This window comes from Rhipicephalus sanguineus, chromosome 2 (assembly GCF_013339695.2).
Source record: "Rhipicephalus sanguineus isolate Rsan-2018 chromosome 2, BIME_Rsan_1.4, whole genome shotgun sequence".
NCBI classification, from domain to species: Eukaryota; Metazoa; Arthropoda; class Arachnida; order Ixodida; family Ixodidae; genus Rhipicephalus; species Rhipicephalus sanguineus.
Genome location: NC_051177.1, coordinates 10,285,575 through 10,302,136, shown reverse-complemented (window position 1 = coordinate 10,302,136; position 16,562 = coordinate 10,285,575). Strand labels below are relative to the sequence as shown.

The 16,562-nt window shown below is 45.7% G+C and overlaps 1 protein-coding gene across 1 annotated transcript in view; it reads right to left on the bottom strand.

Moving 5' to 3' along the window:
• LOC119382397 (protein dachsous) overlaps positions 1–16,562 on the bottom strand; it is a 466,009-nt gene that overhangs the window by 38,455 nt on the left and 410,992 nt on the right. Inside the window, exon 25 of the mRNA XM_049412138.1 lies at positions 1,014–1,152. Within this exon, the coding sequence (XP_049268095.1) occupies positions 1,014–1,152 (139 nt within the window). The remainder of the gene's footprint in view (positions 1–1,013; positions 1,153–16,562) is intronic.

Here is a 16,562-nt window from a genome sequence, read left to right as displayed (position 1 = left end):
CTGTCCATCTGATGACGGCGGGTCCCCGAACACCTCCAGGGTCCACGGTGGTAGGGTGAAGATGGTTTCCTATCAACACGCCGCACTCTTCCAGGGCACGCAGAGATGCACCGCGCACGTACACAAACACACACCTCCGAAGAAGGGCCTCTCCCAACACGCCACGCGATGGAAGGCCTGAAGCATCCTTCGTCCCTCATACCCACAATGAAAAGATAACTTGCCGCCGGCAGGGACCGAACCTGTGACCTTCGAATTCGAAGGTCGCAGGTTTGGTCCCTGCCGGCGGCAAGTGATCTTTTTGTCCCCTTTACTTTCTTCACGTTTGCATCATTACAAATAACATCCCCTACACTTTCCTTGGCTTTCTTGTCTGTTAGTTCTAATTAATGTTGTGTCCAGCCTTCTGTGCATAACATTCAGATGGGTTGTCATTGCATTAATTCTTACAACCTTGCGGCAAAAATGTGACACTTTTTGTAGCTACCGTTAGCATCTATTGTGTATCCTGAGAAAACGTGATCAGAGTTTTTGGAGCTTTGCTTGTTGTCAAAATTTGAGTTTTATTTTATATTTAGAAAAAGACCAGCTTCTCTCTTTTACAGTCAGAATGAGGGTTTCTAAGTCTTGTGTAGTGTCTTCGACGTATCAGAAGCTGGTAACTCCCGTTCCACCAAGTCTAGCTCCACTACACCAATTGCTGAGGTTGCCATGTCTGAGAATTTATTTTGTGTGTAAGTTAAATAAGTGTGGTAAATGAATACAATCTTAACGAGTGCTTTTTGTCTTGGCTCATTAGTCACATGTTTGGGAATATATGTGCAGAGGGATTGATGACAAGGCATTCCCTACAGGTTTCCATTTTCTATTTGCAATGTGGTCCCTCAGTCCCTTTTTGACAACTACATGCTTGGTTGCCACATCTCACTCCATGACCACCAAAAACTGAATTATGCAAAATATTGTATCCACGAGATTCCTCTTTCACATATAGGCTCCCAAGAGACACTTACCCGTCTGTCGGTCAATGTAAAAACCATCAGAAAAGCCGGTGAAGCTGTAGTGGATCTTGGCATTGTCACCAGAGTCAAGATCAGTGGCGCTTACAGTGACCACAGATGACCCGAGTGCTGCCGCCTCAGAAATGGGCACCTACACGAACAAAAAACAAGCCAGAATTTGAGCAAAACCACACTGTTGAATGCATGCTGCAATGCATACAGTAGGTGCAACTTTGATGGAAACCACCATCAAGACGACTTCCAAATGTCTCTAATTCATCGTGCCATGATTCGTATACACTTCAATAACCATTCAGAATGTGCTTAACATGCAATGGCAGCTGTAATTAAAGTCTGAGCGCTAAGCTGGCAGTGAAAGCAGACATAAAACCTTGGAGGACACTTGAGCTTTGCCTTCAAGAGTAGAATGTGAGAGTACCTTAATAAGGCCCCGTTCGCATCGCCTTCACTTGCCAGGCTGCACGTCTCGGTGGACAGGAACATCATCTGTGTGCTTAACATGTCTTAAACTCTCCTAGAAGGCCTTTTGAAAGTACAGTCGCCAAGCATCCACTATGCCGTGTGACATATCCCAGGGTTACATCCCTAATGAGATCTGAAAGCTAAATCTTTATTTGAATAAAATTGGAACTGCCTAATTCACATCTCACCAGCATAGGGCAGAGATGACAGATAATACGTCACACATCGCTGTGCTAGCATTGTTGTTTTTACAGCGAAAGCTGTTATGAGATCATTTCACCGGCCGTTTTTGGCGCCGTAGTTGTCCGCCGCCGCCGCCGCCGCCGGTGTCCGTAACCAGTATCGCTCGAAATAAGAAGAAAAAAAACGAAATAAGAAAAAAATTCCAGGATGGAACGAGGTTCGAACCTGGGCCCTCTGCGTGGGAGCCCAGTATTCAACCTCTGAGCCATGCCGGTGCTTGAAACTGCTTTGAAAAAAAGGTCCTATACAGGCTTCATGTCGGGAAGGAACCACATTAGCACATGCAATATAGCGTGGTAGAAGAGCAAAATAAGCACCAAGCGTCGCACAACGCGAATTCTGTAACCAGGCGTCACACAATGCGAATTGCGCAACGAGTAGGTTGTTGAATGCTTCCAACCCATTACGAAGGGCTCTGCCATAATTCTTCATCGTCGTCAGGCACAGCATCAACAAAGTGCGCATAATGCCTTACATGCGTTTAGCAGGTACCAACGCTCTCGTAGAATGACGAAAATGGCACAGTGCCTGCTGCCCTGCTTCTCAAAATTACAATGATTCCTTCCTTCCTCGGGGTCTCAGTAAAATTACAATGATTATAGCGTAGTGGGTTCCTCGCAAGTGCACTTGTATTGGTTGCCAAGGAAGCCATAAGCGCATGATCCATTTCCTCGGGATCTCAGTAAAGTTCTTCGCCTCCCCCCCCCCCCGTCTCTACTCCACGTCAACGTATGTTATACAGCATGACGGGGGAGGGGAAATAGCGACCGGGCGGTAACCCAATGCAAATTACATAACTGGTGAGCCGTTTAAAGATTCCAACCCATTACATAGGGCTGAGCATAGTTCTTCATCGTCATCAGTCGTCGCGTCAACAAAGTGCACATATGCCTTTACAGACGTGTAGCTGGTGCCTCGCTTCTCCGCAGAATGACGAATATGTCATAGTAGGTGCTTCCAAGCTTCACAAAATTGTGATTATGGCGTAGTGGGTACCTTTCTACAAGGATGATTTTTTTCCTTCTCCATCGCATCCCATCCGTTTGTTGTGTGGAAGAGCTTTTCGATTTTGTGACGGTGGTCGGTTCCAGTTATTAAGGCCTTAGATGCCTCATAAAACACAAAAACTGACCATTATTTCAACGCGAGCGAAGCGAAAAATCATCATCATATAACGACGTCACCAGAATTTGTGATGTCATCATGAGGCCATAGTGACTTCACTGTAACGTCACAATGTGACGTCACCACATGACATCGTCACTTGTTCATAGATGCACCGATCCCGGGGGCAGTGCAAAATCACTCTAGGTGCAGAACTCTTTCCAGGGCAATCGATACAATCGACCGAGAAAAAGAAAATGGTTTTCTCTTTCCAGTCATCTTAGTCGAATGCACAAGGAACCATGCAAGTTTTTTCGCTTACACTGGACTGATAATGAAAGAGCTTCCTTTTTATAACAGGTCGGCGACATGCGCTTCACCAAGCTGAAGGTTTTGTTGCTGTTATTATTATTGCTATTATTACTACATTATGGCCTAATCTTATTCAGCTGAATTAAGGTTCTTTTCCTATAAAAAAAAAACTTATAAATTCAAAGCCCAACTTTCTGCACCTTATCGCAGATTAACCTTAGTTTTCCTGCCTTTTTTTTTTTTTTGCTTTCTGCATACTTTTCTGCCACCACTCCTCCAGTCATCTTTTACTTAGTATTTCTATGACTGACCTGTTTATGCTTTCAGTGTTGTCCCTAACACCCAAAGCTTCATGTAGGCTAGTGCCCTCACATGCACCCAAATGTACACTTTGAATTAAAACACGCTGCGTCGTTTCCTCACCTTCCCCATGTATGTGCATTTTTCTTCTTTACTTAATCTCGATTTATAACTACACGTTCTAAGGCAACCTGACCTCGCTTCAAACAGCAAAGCGCTTCCCCTTGAATTATCGTAAAATGTATCCTTGCTCATTTTGTCTAGTTACTCAGAGCCAGTTCTCTTACCAATGCATCTTTTCCGCTTCTATGATGTGTCTCTCAAAGCGCTTTGTTACCATGTCGCCTACACTGTCAGTCGTGTACTTTCTGACAAGTCTCCTGGTTCTTTTTTTTTTTTCAACTGTGAGTCAGCACAGTTTCCATAAAAATACCGGAATGCATTCTCCTCCCATCTGCTGCCTTTGATGTTCCTTAGCCTCCCTTCTAAACTAATTTTGAAAGCGCCACCGCACGACTGCATGTCGTACAGTGAAGTATGGGCCGTACTTTATTATTGTTACACTGCGCTATTTTTAGGTGTAGGGTAAAATGTAGGGTAATAATAATAATAACAAAGAAGTTGTGTAGGGTAAAGTAGGGTCCTTTTGACCGTGACAAAGGGTATGTTCCAAAAATTGGTTGGCAACACTGGTGCCACCAGCTGCTTCGCATCAGCACTGATACCGCCTCCATGCAGGTCCGGCTCTACCGACACCAGTTTCCTTTTTTTGTTCTTTGGTTAGTGTTCTTAATGACAATCGCACTGGCAACCTTCCTTTTGCTTGCAAAATGTGTACTAGTACATGTCGCCAGTTCACCGCAGCATTTAAAAAAATTGTGATCGAGTTTGCTCAAGTTTTTAATCGATGAAAGAATGAGTAGAAGACGAACGGTGTCTGTGCAGTAGCACTTAGATGTCTCAGAAAAAAAAAAGTGCCGGGTGCTGTCAAAAGCAGAAAGGCAAGTTAGCGAGCAATGCACAGAAGACGTCCTTTCGAGGTTGCCGAGCGATGCACCCGGCACGAGGTGGCAGTTTTCATTCATGCGTACCATGCCTGGCCTCTCACTATGGCGCTCGTCTGCACCAAGGCAATCGAGCTCACCAGTGAAGGACGGGAGCAATTTGAACATTTGAGGGTCGAATATTTATGTGACCCCCCAGGGCCAGTTTTTTTTTCACTGCCAATTTAAATTCTTCACATGAATCTATTTCGAAAAAAAAAAATAAATAAATTGTAATTTTTTTAGGGTGACCATAAAGTGACAAAAAAATCGTTTGTGTTGTTACATACACGATTTATTCATGAGTAACAAAAAGAAAAATTCTAAAACAAAAGCTCAGGCGACATTTAAAAAATGATGTGTTGTACTAAATGTAGTTCACAGAAGTACAAAAATAAGCACGCCAGAGTACTTTTCTCGTAAAATCTGTAACAATCACAATCAGGATCACACCCACACTAACCACTTCACCAGATCACCCTGCAAGGCATAAAATTCTACGGAATGCTAATAACATAAGCTGCAACTTGTTGCTGCTCAAACATTTAAACAACCAGATGTTTGACTGGGCTTTAGTAATCAAACTGAAAACAGTGCTTGTCATCCTGCACATTTTTGTCACCGTTCATGATTTTTGAACGGTAATGACTAGAGGCAGGATTTTTAGGCATTAAAAAGTGCATTTTAGGTGCCAAAAATAGGCAGGCAAAACAACATTTTAGGCCTCCGAAATCGTAAATATAGGCACAATAAATTTTAGACCAATGCAAATAATTTCAAGCGAAGATGTGCACGACCTTTGTCTACGACAGGAAAGCAAGAAATGTTATTATTGTTTATGATGACAAAGGTGCTAGCAGTTGAACAGAGCTGGTTGAACTAGAGTTTGTGAACAGTCAATGTTGCCCGGTAACATGAATAACGATGTCAAACTGCACCCAGAAGCGAAACTTGAGGCTAAATAGGGTTCATATAGGCACCGATTTCAAAACTAGGCCTTTAGGCACAAATGCCAAAATACGCAATTATAGGCACTATAAAAACACTATAAAAGCCCTTCTTAACCTCTCATTCATGCTCATATATCAAGGTGGGGCGATAGGAGCGCAAGGAACAAAATAGGCATCTGCCTAAAATCCGGTTGGCTTTTGGTTTTGCATCAGACCAAGCAATTTTCAGACAAGCTTTGCCAGGAGGAAAGAAAAAAAAAACACTTATTAGATTAGGGTAAATACCGTGAGAATTCTTGTTAATGTACCATCTTCACTATAAAGTTTTACTGGGACAGCCTGAAAATAGTTTTTAATTTTCAAAGGAAGATGATGCATGTTCGATGCATTCACTGTACCAATGCCAAGAGCCGTCATTACTGGAGTCAAGACTTCAGTTGTCATTGGGGTCTGGCATGTACGTCATGATCGAACAAGTTCAGATTAACCAGTGAAACTTGTCCTGTAACTATCAAAACTGCCATTTGCTAAACCAGCTTGGTTTGGTAGCATCTGGGCATACTGCAGAGATTTATACTTGTATGCTTTTTTTTTTTGCCTAAGCCTATCACCATTAGGGAATTTTAGTTTGTCTATAGACTTCTTACCTTCTTTTACATTTTTACAGGTCATTGGAGCCCTTGATGGCAGTGACAGAGCTGATAGCGACATCTTGTGGCATTATGTCCAACTACAATAACTTTGAAAAAATTTTCAGTCGGGGAAACATGGGTCTTGACAAGTATTTCAATATTTTTTATCGTACTTGAAAAATTCAAAGCGCTAACACAACTGGGACAAGGAAGGGCACAACACGAGCACTTGTGCTGAGCCCTTCCTTGTCCCTCTTGTGTTAGCGCTTTGAATTTTTAAAATATGAACCATTACCAACTAGCTCACTTTTCTGTACTGATTCTTTATCAGTTCAGATGAAACTTGCCGAGTTCATGTATATTTGTGTGCAGATTTCAGATTTGCAATTATTTTTATAGTTCATGTTACTTTTTAAAATATCAAACATTTGATATGCTTTTTGGGAGCAAGATTTTGCCTCAACTAGAACTGTATGCAAGGAAACAAGAATGGATGTTCTAAACCCATTTGAACAAAAATTATACGTTGCGCATTCATTAGTGAGTCTATGTCATGCAGGGATTTCAGTCATGAACATTCAACATACCATAACTTTTGTTCAAATAGGCTTACAACATCCATTCTTGTTTTCTTGCTCTCATTCCAGGTTATTCCGATATGCTTTGTAACTCTCTCAGCCTAGGCAAACTACAGATGGTTCCGCTGTTTGTCTACAAACAGCGGAACCATCTAAGTATCCGGGTGTTTGAGTTTGTTGCTCTATTATTTCTGGCGCATTCCTTCAGATGTGTTTAGAGCAATGTCTAGTGACTATATGAAGGGGTTCGACGACTTCGCACAGGAGAGGCACAAGCAGAAACTGCAGTGGTGAGTCGAAGAGTTGCCTGATCCGCTGGATAGAGAAGTTGTGCAATTCAGCTTTTCGACTGGAGCTGAAAACCTGCCTTCAGTCACAGTCGCCCAAATATATTTATGTAGTTTGGCCTAGGCACACAAAATCAGGATAGAACGCTTATTACTGCACCGATGTCACACCGGGTACTTAATTGTGATAGAGATCGGTGCCGATCGGGATCGACCGCGATCCAAAATGTTCAGTGTGACGTACGCATTATGTGATCATGTCAGGTGCGGCTGAGTCACACCAACTAGTATGGTTTACTCATGAGTATACCATTCATGAGTCAAGTTTTCAAGCAAACGCGCCTACATCTACAATCCACGCTCACACCGAAAGATAAATTAGCTAGAGTGCGACGAAGTCCATTGGCGGCAACATGACAGACGATGAGTCATTTGCTCGCACCCATGCAAACCCACTCGCACCCATGCAATGGCGTAACTGCGACTGACGATGAAACGTGGGCACCGCGACGTACACTATGCAGCGATTCATGCTGAACGCAGCTGCTTTGGTGTTCGGAGTATTGCTTCGAACAGTAATCACTGATGAGGCTCCACCTTTACGATGAATTTTTAGCGTTAGCCAGCTTCACGTGTTGCTATCCACTTCAGGTGTCAGCGCAGTTATTGGTCATGGGTGGAAGACGACAGCGTCGTCTGACGTGTTCCTTGTAATTGGAGACCTTCGACTAGCATCTGAGCATCGGCTCTGTGTCATTAGAGTATCTGTTAAGCTTTGCTTCCCTTTGATGAAATGGGCAGAACAAATCTATGCGCTCTTTGTGGGAATCCATTTATCTTGCCTGATCACTGCAATCCAAGCGCTCTTTCTGCCTTCATCTGTCGGGAAACAGAACCGTTTTCACTTGTGATAGCAAATAAATTCCCAATCAGCAAACTGCATCCAGGGTACCACACAGCAGTGCTCGAGTTGCGAGCGCTTCACCGTAATAATTCTATCCAGCAGGAAAACATCGAAACACAAGCAGCCGTGGCCAGCAACACAGGTTAAAATCACGCTCAAACAAGGTAACCAGGAAGTTTTCTAGGGTGAGTTTCGGGGAATGCACAACGTTGCCAGAGAACGGCAAGTGCTGGCGAAACAGTCTACAGCTCCCAATAGAGCACATGGAATAGATATGTAAAGACAGCACACAAATATACATATACTAAGCAAATTCTATCTAAACTGATAAAGAATTTTTAAAAATTTCAAGTGAAGTGTCTGCGTTATTGGAGCCCTTGATGGTGGTGACACAGCTAACAGCAACACCTTGTGGTCTATATGTTAGCAAAAAATTTTCAGTTATCTGAGTAAATGATTATTTAACTGGCAAGGCCTTACATCAGCAGTTAAGGAAAGCATGTAAGTCACTGCAATATTAGCTTTGCGAGCCTCTGGTAATGTTCTACATCATCAGATGTCACTACCAGTGTTGCCCATTACATGTACTTCCCCCATAAAATACAAATGGTCACAAGTCTATGGACGAACTGATTAACCCTTTCAGGACTGAACTAGTCCTGTTCAATGCAAGCAAGTGGCTTTTTGCAATTTGAGATGCATGTGATCATGGTAGTAAAAAAAAAAAAAATCTCTCCTCACACTTTTTAATCAAAATTAATTATTATTTCTCTTAATTCATTATTATTTTAATATTTCCAACATTACTTTATGAATTCTTTTTACTTAAAAATATTTCGATAGCATAGAATAGTACCCAATAGCCAAAATTCAATATACCTCTGTAGGGTGAAAGCAGAAACAGCCTCAGCGAATTGCAGGAACAGCGCGAGTGCTTCTGTAATTTCTTTGTTCACATGTGATCTCACTTTCTTGAGTCTACCACATTGGTAGCGTATGTAGAGGAGATCCTAAATATGAGTTGTAGCCGAAAAATGACCTTTTTTTCTACGAGGTGGTTGCTGACTGATTTACAAAATTGATGCTTCCATTGGAACCACTGAGTCTTAAAGGGTTAAGTGATTGTCCAGTCATATTTCGAACATTACGAACTGTCAGGCGTGTCATGCATTTGCGCATGTGACGGACGGACGGACGCATTACAGGCCCACGCATTACAAAGCGCTCTGACACAAGTAATCATCATCAGCTGTGCAAAAGCATCAACAAAGGTTCATGTATTGCCTTATGGATGCGTAGTGGGCCCTTCGCTGATTCGCAAAATGAAGAATTATGGCTTAGTGGGCCCTTCGCAACTGTAGGAGGATTGAAAGCTGGGCTAGTTGGTGACTATACTTGAACATTCTTGAAACAGCGCAACGAGGACGAGGACGAAGAGAAAAGGAACCACAAACCATAGTGCTGACTCGCAACTGAATGTTTATTACAAACATATGAAAGAAGAAAAGGAAGAAAAAGAACACCTTGACTTCGTCGTCGCTGCGCTGTTTCAAGAATGTTCAACTTTGCAACTGTACTTGCAGTAGGCACTTCGGAACTGTAACGGGTAGCGTACTTACGTACACTTTTTTCTGTAACATGAGGTGCCAGATTACCAGTTACTTTTTATTCCAATTACCCCGGGAGTTTTACACAAGACTCACTTGTCTTGTAGGCGCCACATTCCCAGAGCTATCCTTTTGTAGCAGCGGCAGACTGTTATCAGCCTGCCAGGCATTGATAACGGGAGTATCATCTAATACGTTGAGCGCATATTTACCCTTTTCACTAAGAAGCGAGGCAAGCTGTCTGACGACAGCTTTGAAATAGAGCTGTTGCTTAAATTCTTCCGAGTTGTAATTGTCAGAAAGTTGTCCCTGCAATACTATAGTTCAGTTCTGTTTCCAAAATAAAATTTGCTTCTGTCTTTCAGTAAGAGCAGGTATACATTTGTGGCTGTTGATTTCCTGAGGGAGCAAGGCTGACCTTGAATATCTTGACATTAAGACTCACAATTTTTGCGGCAATTATATAGGTTCGAGGGGCAAAAGTTATTTGTGTTGAAAACATTTTTCCCGGAACTATGCAATTTAAGCATTTATTTATACAAAATATGCGCACGTGTTTCGTGAGTTAGTAGGAGCGAGGCAAGCTTCTACTTGCCTCGACCGAACACAAACGGTCCGTCGTGAGGACTTTCTTGTCACACTGTGATGCGGTGTGCTCTAATCAGCAGCTGCGGCTACATGAAGTGGAAAACGTGGTTGGTGCACTGGAACGACGGCATTATCCCAGGACGTTTATTAACGACACCCAGAAGCGCATGCGAAAAGGAACGAGAAGGGTGCCATGAGAAAAGATGATGTCCATTGTGTCTATTCCTTACGTTCAAGGTATATCCGACTCTGTTTGGAAAGCCTTGCAGCCGATGCACATAGAAACTGTTTTTCAGCCTCATTACACCTTGGGACACATGTTCGCTAAGCCCAAAGACCGCACACATGCGAACGATCAAAGCGGCGTGGGTCGTCTACAAAGTACAATACAGAGATTGTGATGCTACTTACATCGGCGAAACAGGCAGGAAACGATCCACGAGGCTCAGGGAACACAAAGGGGACGTCGCTAATGCCACCCATGCCACGTGTTCCAAGACAGAGCTTGTCGAACACTGCTGAACAACAGGGCATACCTTCGACATCAACAGTGCGACCATGCTGGCTCCTGGAATCGTGGTTCATCCGTCGCGACCAATTCGGCTTGCAACAGCAACCGCGACCCCCTACTGGACATTTATGGGGACATATGCGACTAACCGTGGACTGGGCGACCTCCGCTCGGTTGGTGCCAGTGTATACTGAGGATGCCACCCGCATAGGTGGCGAAACGTCTATGTAATTTTGTTATGTTTTTGTTGCGTCAAGTCGGAAGTAAATATTTTAGAATCATGAACTCACCCGGCTTTTGGAACATTTTTGCGTGAGTTAGTAGAAGCACACCGTCAGAATTACCGTAAATTTGTAGAGAGACCAAGCAGGTTTTCCTTCTAGAAAGCGTTGCTGATGAAATCTCATTTTCTGTTTAATGTCACCGAGAAATGGCTTTACCATGTGCCACACAGTTATAAGCCATTACATGGAACTATACAGTTAACTTTAGGCCACTACAATATTGTGTCATGAGTAAAGGGGCACGGGGCGCGTGCCGGACAGCACAAGGCGTCGATGGTGTGCGGGGAATGGAAAAGTACCCGATGGTGTGCACCCCCGCCACGTCGACGCAAGCTATTGGCCGGAGAAAGGCGTGTGCCACGCGACCCGAGCTGAGGTGGGGGACCACAGAGGAAGAGTTGGGCATTGGGGCTCTTCGATTTTCCACTTCTGGCTACCCGCGGGCTGCCAGAGCCAGCCAGAGCGTGCTCGTTTTTCTCGGGTTGCTCCGACCCCCCCGCGGCGCACTTCCGGTTGGCGTTCGTTTTTCTCGGGTTGGACGGTTCTGGAGACCCGCGGGGAGCCCGAGGGTCGCCAAAAGTTATGTACACGTTCGTACGAACGCATGGAGACCCCTTTCGAGTTTATTTTTTCGTAGTAGTATTCGATTGTGGTGTTTTGTGTGCTTTATGTGCATTTAGCTGAGACGATTGTGATCGATATATTTCGCTCCGTCGTATGTTTGCGTGCGTGAACCCCGTCAGAACTTAACTATTTCAACTAGGTCATCGATGTTGATAAAATGCACTGATTGAATAAAAGCGATCGCGACGTTGTTTTTTGTGTGATGCTCGTTGGTCGCGAACGGCGTGCGAGCGTACTTCGATCTATGGGCCAGTACATGAGGTATGGTATAATGTTATGCTACGATGCGTCGATGTGAAAAAACGAAGATGAATTCAGAAATGTATACATCATTTTGTTGCTTATTTCATCGTCGGCTCTGTCTTTTTCCACCTCTTAGTAATAATTCCATGCAGTATGTACGCGGTTATCACCTAGTAGCTCAAATAAAAGCTGAGCTAGTACATGAGATTTTTGGAGTGCCACTTAGGACTGGAAAAGAGGCTCAGGCAACATCTGCCAAAACGAGTCCAAGACGCGTCACACGGAAGTTTATTTTAGATATAACACGCACTCATGGTACCCATACCGCCGCACGTCTCAAGTTATGACAAAACGCAAGCTGGTCAACGCGTGTGTGCGACGTAGTACGCGATAGATCCTCGAGCTCTTTTGGGGACACGATCACTTTCGCGAGATTTTCGCGTCGTGTTGTGCAGCGACTGTTACACGTACTAAGCAGACGTGAGCTGGTTGAGCCGTTAGCGGCGCGGCAGCTCACCTTGCATCGCTTTCGTGGCGCCGTGCGCCAGCTGGCTGTTTTGTTCGCGGACGGGGTGAGTTGCGCACGATTTTGCGAACGTACGTGATCGTATCCCAAATCCGTATGCTCGAGAATATCACTTCAGCTCTTCAGCAAACCTAGCCACATATTTTCAAGCGGGCAATGCAGAAAAACCAACGCGCACGCGGCACAAAGTTTCGTTTGCTGCCACGGCGGTAGCGTTTGTTTACGTTTAGGCTGGCTGTCCCAGCGTTCGATTTTGTAATCTTGGGGCAGCTTCGGGTTGTCTCGGGCTTCCCACACACGTGACCAAGACGCTGTTTCCTGTCCCGACCGGAACTAGCTGGCTGACCCTCTGGCTATCTCTGGCTGCCAGAAAGCTGCCAGAAGTCCGAAAATCGAAAAGCCCCATTGTTCGGTGGAGTTGTCGAGGAGCAAGGTGGTGCAAGCCAGCGTCGCACCCGTGACGAGAGCAGCAGGGCTGAGTCAAGCCGGTGGCATGATGCGAGCTTCGCGGCCGGGCCCTCAGGTGTCGCCCCCATCGAAACGACGACAGCGCACCGCCGGTAGCGGTAATCGAAACGCCATCAAAGCCTTTTTTTCGCCGATTTTATTTGTAAGACTTCAGATCAATATGCATGAAAAACCGTTTCTCATTTAATTTTAGGCTGCCAGAAGCGTGTATAGCACGAAGGCTAAAAAGATTTGAAAGTGACGCACTTTTGGTGGCAGCGCAAACCAGAAAACAAACAGTCACGCCGCACTGGTAGCACTGGTGGCCGTGCAAGGGACGCGTATATGTTCATATCAGTTATAGACAGTTTGCTGAATACTGTGAATGAAGTGGTGCGACATCTTGAGCAGCAGAAGTGCAGAGACTTTAGCGGTATACCTTTCTTATACCAGCGAAGGCTTCGTGCAGTTCGGTGTATTTATCATCCAACGCTGGGCAGCTTCTGTGCTCCGGACATCTGTGGTGGGGCTATGCGTAGTACGTACCTTCTTTGCATATAAATGCTTATGCATGCATGTTATTCGCTGGTATACATGCTAAAACGCTACTTACGTGTCGTTCGTTTTGTGTAAACATTGATGCAGTCGCAATAAAATAATTTATTGCAGCAAGTTTGTGTGATCAGCGTTGTCATTTCGCTCGACCTGTATGCGGCAGCACTACCCTACTAAAGTAAGTATGTAAGATACTTGTGAGTACCTAATGAGTAATTGACTACAGTGTACGTTATGGAAACGAGAGAAATTCAGGGAGGGCGGAGAGGGGGCTGCCGGAGCGAGCGGGGGGACAGCGGCGACGCAGAAGCAGACGACGACGGCATCGTCTGCTATGCGGAACGCCCGCCGCCATATCAAAGCGCCCTTGTGCGTTTGAAACGTATTTCATTTTATACACAGCTAAAAAATCTACAAACAATATTCATAGTTCTTAAAACTAAATTGCATGTGAAATATGATAAAAGCTTTTTCTGTTGAGAGCAAGATAACATTTTTAATTGTTTTTGCAACTACCGTTAGAATCCAGACGGCGCTACCATCGTGTCCAAACTTCGTCCCCATTGGCTCTATGGACATGTCACTCCCTTGGCTGAGTTCTGGAGGCAACGTGGTGCATGCCCCGGGAGGGTGGCCGTCGACCTCGGGGTCTACCGAGCGAGGCGTCCTGGGCTTGCGGCAGCCTCAGCACGCAGTTCTCGTGGCACCTGCAGCACTACCACAGCTCGGCAAGACGACGGCGACCCACCGACAATCACCGGAGAGCCACGTCGACAGTTCGACCCGGTGGCACCAAGGGGAGGCCAGGAGTTAGGCCTAACTGGACGAGACAGATGTTCTCGACGAAGGGCCGGAGGACCGGCGACGAGGAAGACTAGCGACGCGGCGGATCGACGACGACGACCCCAAGACGTCGACACCAGCGGCGACGACGAGGCCGGGCGTCGATTTTCGCACCGAATCAAGGCGACGGGCAACACGAACCGCAAGAACGTTCGATTCGCGTAGATGATGATGATATTGTTGCCCTGCCCTTTGTAACGGGCGATCAAACGGGAAATCCGGATCTGGCACAATAAGTCTCTAACTATTGGTTTGGTGTATTTGCTGCCGGACCTGTTCTATCCTGCAGATAGAGAGACTGAGGCGCCATAGTGGCCAGACTTTGGAGTCCGGAGTAGTTAAGCATAGCTTGTAGGCTTTGCGATTTGTTAGTGATTGCGCGCTATAGCGTCACCTTTTCATATGCTACTTCCGATTGTAAATTTGTAGTGTGTTAACTTTTTGTTTGCAGGGTTGTGTGATAAAAGTGTGTTTGTCGTGACGCCACGGTCTCCGGCCTCGCTCTCTCTCCCAACTCCATCACACATTGCAAGCGCTCCCGAGATACGTGACATAATAAGTGGCGAGCCTGTGCCAGGATTTTTCCAGCGTTGGGCCCAGTCACGTATCGTCGGGGGTTGCAAGGATGGATTGGGAGAAGTTGGCGGCCGTGGCCAAAGACGTAGGGATGGATAAGGAGGAGACGAAGAGGTTTTTTGAGGTCGCTCAAAAGGAGCATGACAAGGAGCTCGCGCTGCAAGAACGGGCACGCGAAGCGGAGTACGAGCGCGAGAAGGAGCGTGCGCGTGAACAGCACGAGCGCGAGAAGGAGATCCTCGAGCTTAAGCTGAAGCTAGCCGAGGTGAACGCTTGTCCGCGCGGCGACCCTAGTAACGCGAGTACTCCCACGTCAGCGTCGGCCAACTCGCCTACTCCCAGGCCTAGACAAATTTGCCCGCGTAAGCTGATGGCACCCTTCGATGAGCGAAGGGACGACCTCGATGCCTATTTGCATCGTTTTGAGAGAATCGCCGTAGGGCAAGGCTGGGAGAGAAGCGAGTGGGCAAATGCCTTGAGTCTGTGTCTCGTGGGAGAGGCCTTGAGTGTGTTTGGTCGCATGCCAGCTCAAGAGTCTCTAGACTATGACATAGTAAAGAAGACTTTATTGGAGAGGTTTCGGCTAACTGCCGAGGGTTTTCGCGAAAAGTTCCGAACATGTAAGCCCGAGGATTCAGAAACTGGCAAGCAGTTTGCGTGTCGGCTAGCTAACTATTTTGATCGCTGGATAGAGCTGTCCGAGACAGAAAAGACATATGAAGGGGTCCGCGACAGAATGGTTGCTGAGCAATTCCTCAACAGGTGCAGCAAAAACTTAGCCGTATTTTTGAAAGAGAGGAAGCTAAGCACAGTAGAGGAGATGGCAAAGCAGGCAGACCAGTTCGTGGAGGCTCAGGGTCTAAGGAACTTAGAAAAAGGCGACAGAGACGATCTCAAGAAAGAAGAGAGCAACAGTGAGGCCCCAATGGGTAAACAAAGGGCACAGCAGCGGTGTTTCTTGTGCAATCGACTAGGGCATATAGCTATGCACTGCCGCACAAGCACTAGTCAACAAGAATCCCACGTTATCTGCCAATTGTGTCAGAAAAGAGGGCACAAAGCGAACGAGTGTAGGAATAGACCGGTAGAACATACTGCGTGTGCAGTGAGGTCAGAAGGGAAGGAAGAGGTAGTTGGTGCAGTGATAGATAGGTCGGAAGGTGTTAATATGCCAGTTGTGGAAGGTAAAGTAAACGGCAAACGGGTAACGGTGCTGAGGGACTCAGGAGCGGATACTGTGTTAGTGAGGAGAAGTCTGGTGAATAAAAAGGATTTCACGGGGAGAATAGGCACAGTGGTCTTTGTAGATGGATCCAAGAAGGAGTTACCCGAGGCGAAAATAAGGTTAGATACTCCTTATTTCGTAGGGGTACTCACAGCAAAGTGTATGGAAGATCCCATCTATGATGTGATATTGGGAAATAGGCCAGGGGTAAAAAGGGTGGATGACCCAGTACAGCGTGAGAACTATGCGAAACACAGGAAACAGGTAACTAGAAGCCCCGAGAACACTGAAGCTAGTAGGGGAAGTGGGAATAGCGAGGCACGAGGCAAGGATAGAGTGCCAATGTTGGAGTGTGTAGGTGTAACCTCTGAGGAGTTCTCAAATGAACAGAGGAGGGACAGAACTCTGAGGCACGCGATAGATAGGATTGGCCGTAAACCAACCAGAGAGGGATGTAGAGACGGAGTGTCCTACGAATCAGTCAAGGAGTTAATTTTCCATAAGTTTTGGAAAAGAGGGACACTAATTAGACAACTGATGGTGCCCGCATGTTATAGACGGGCCATTTTAGAGCAGTGGTATGCGAATGGGTTCAGAGATGCACAGAACCTGCGTAGGGAAGTGACGAAGGAGGCATTTTGGCCAGGTATACAGAAAGATGTCAAGCACTTTGTGAATAGTCACCAATGAAGCGAC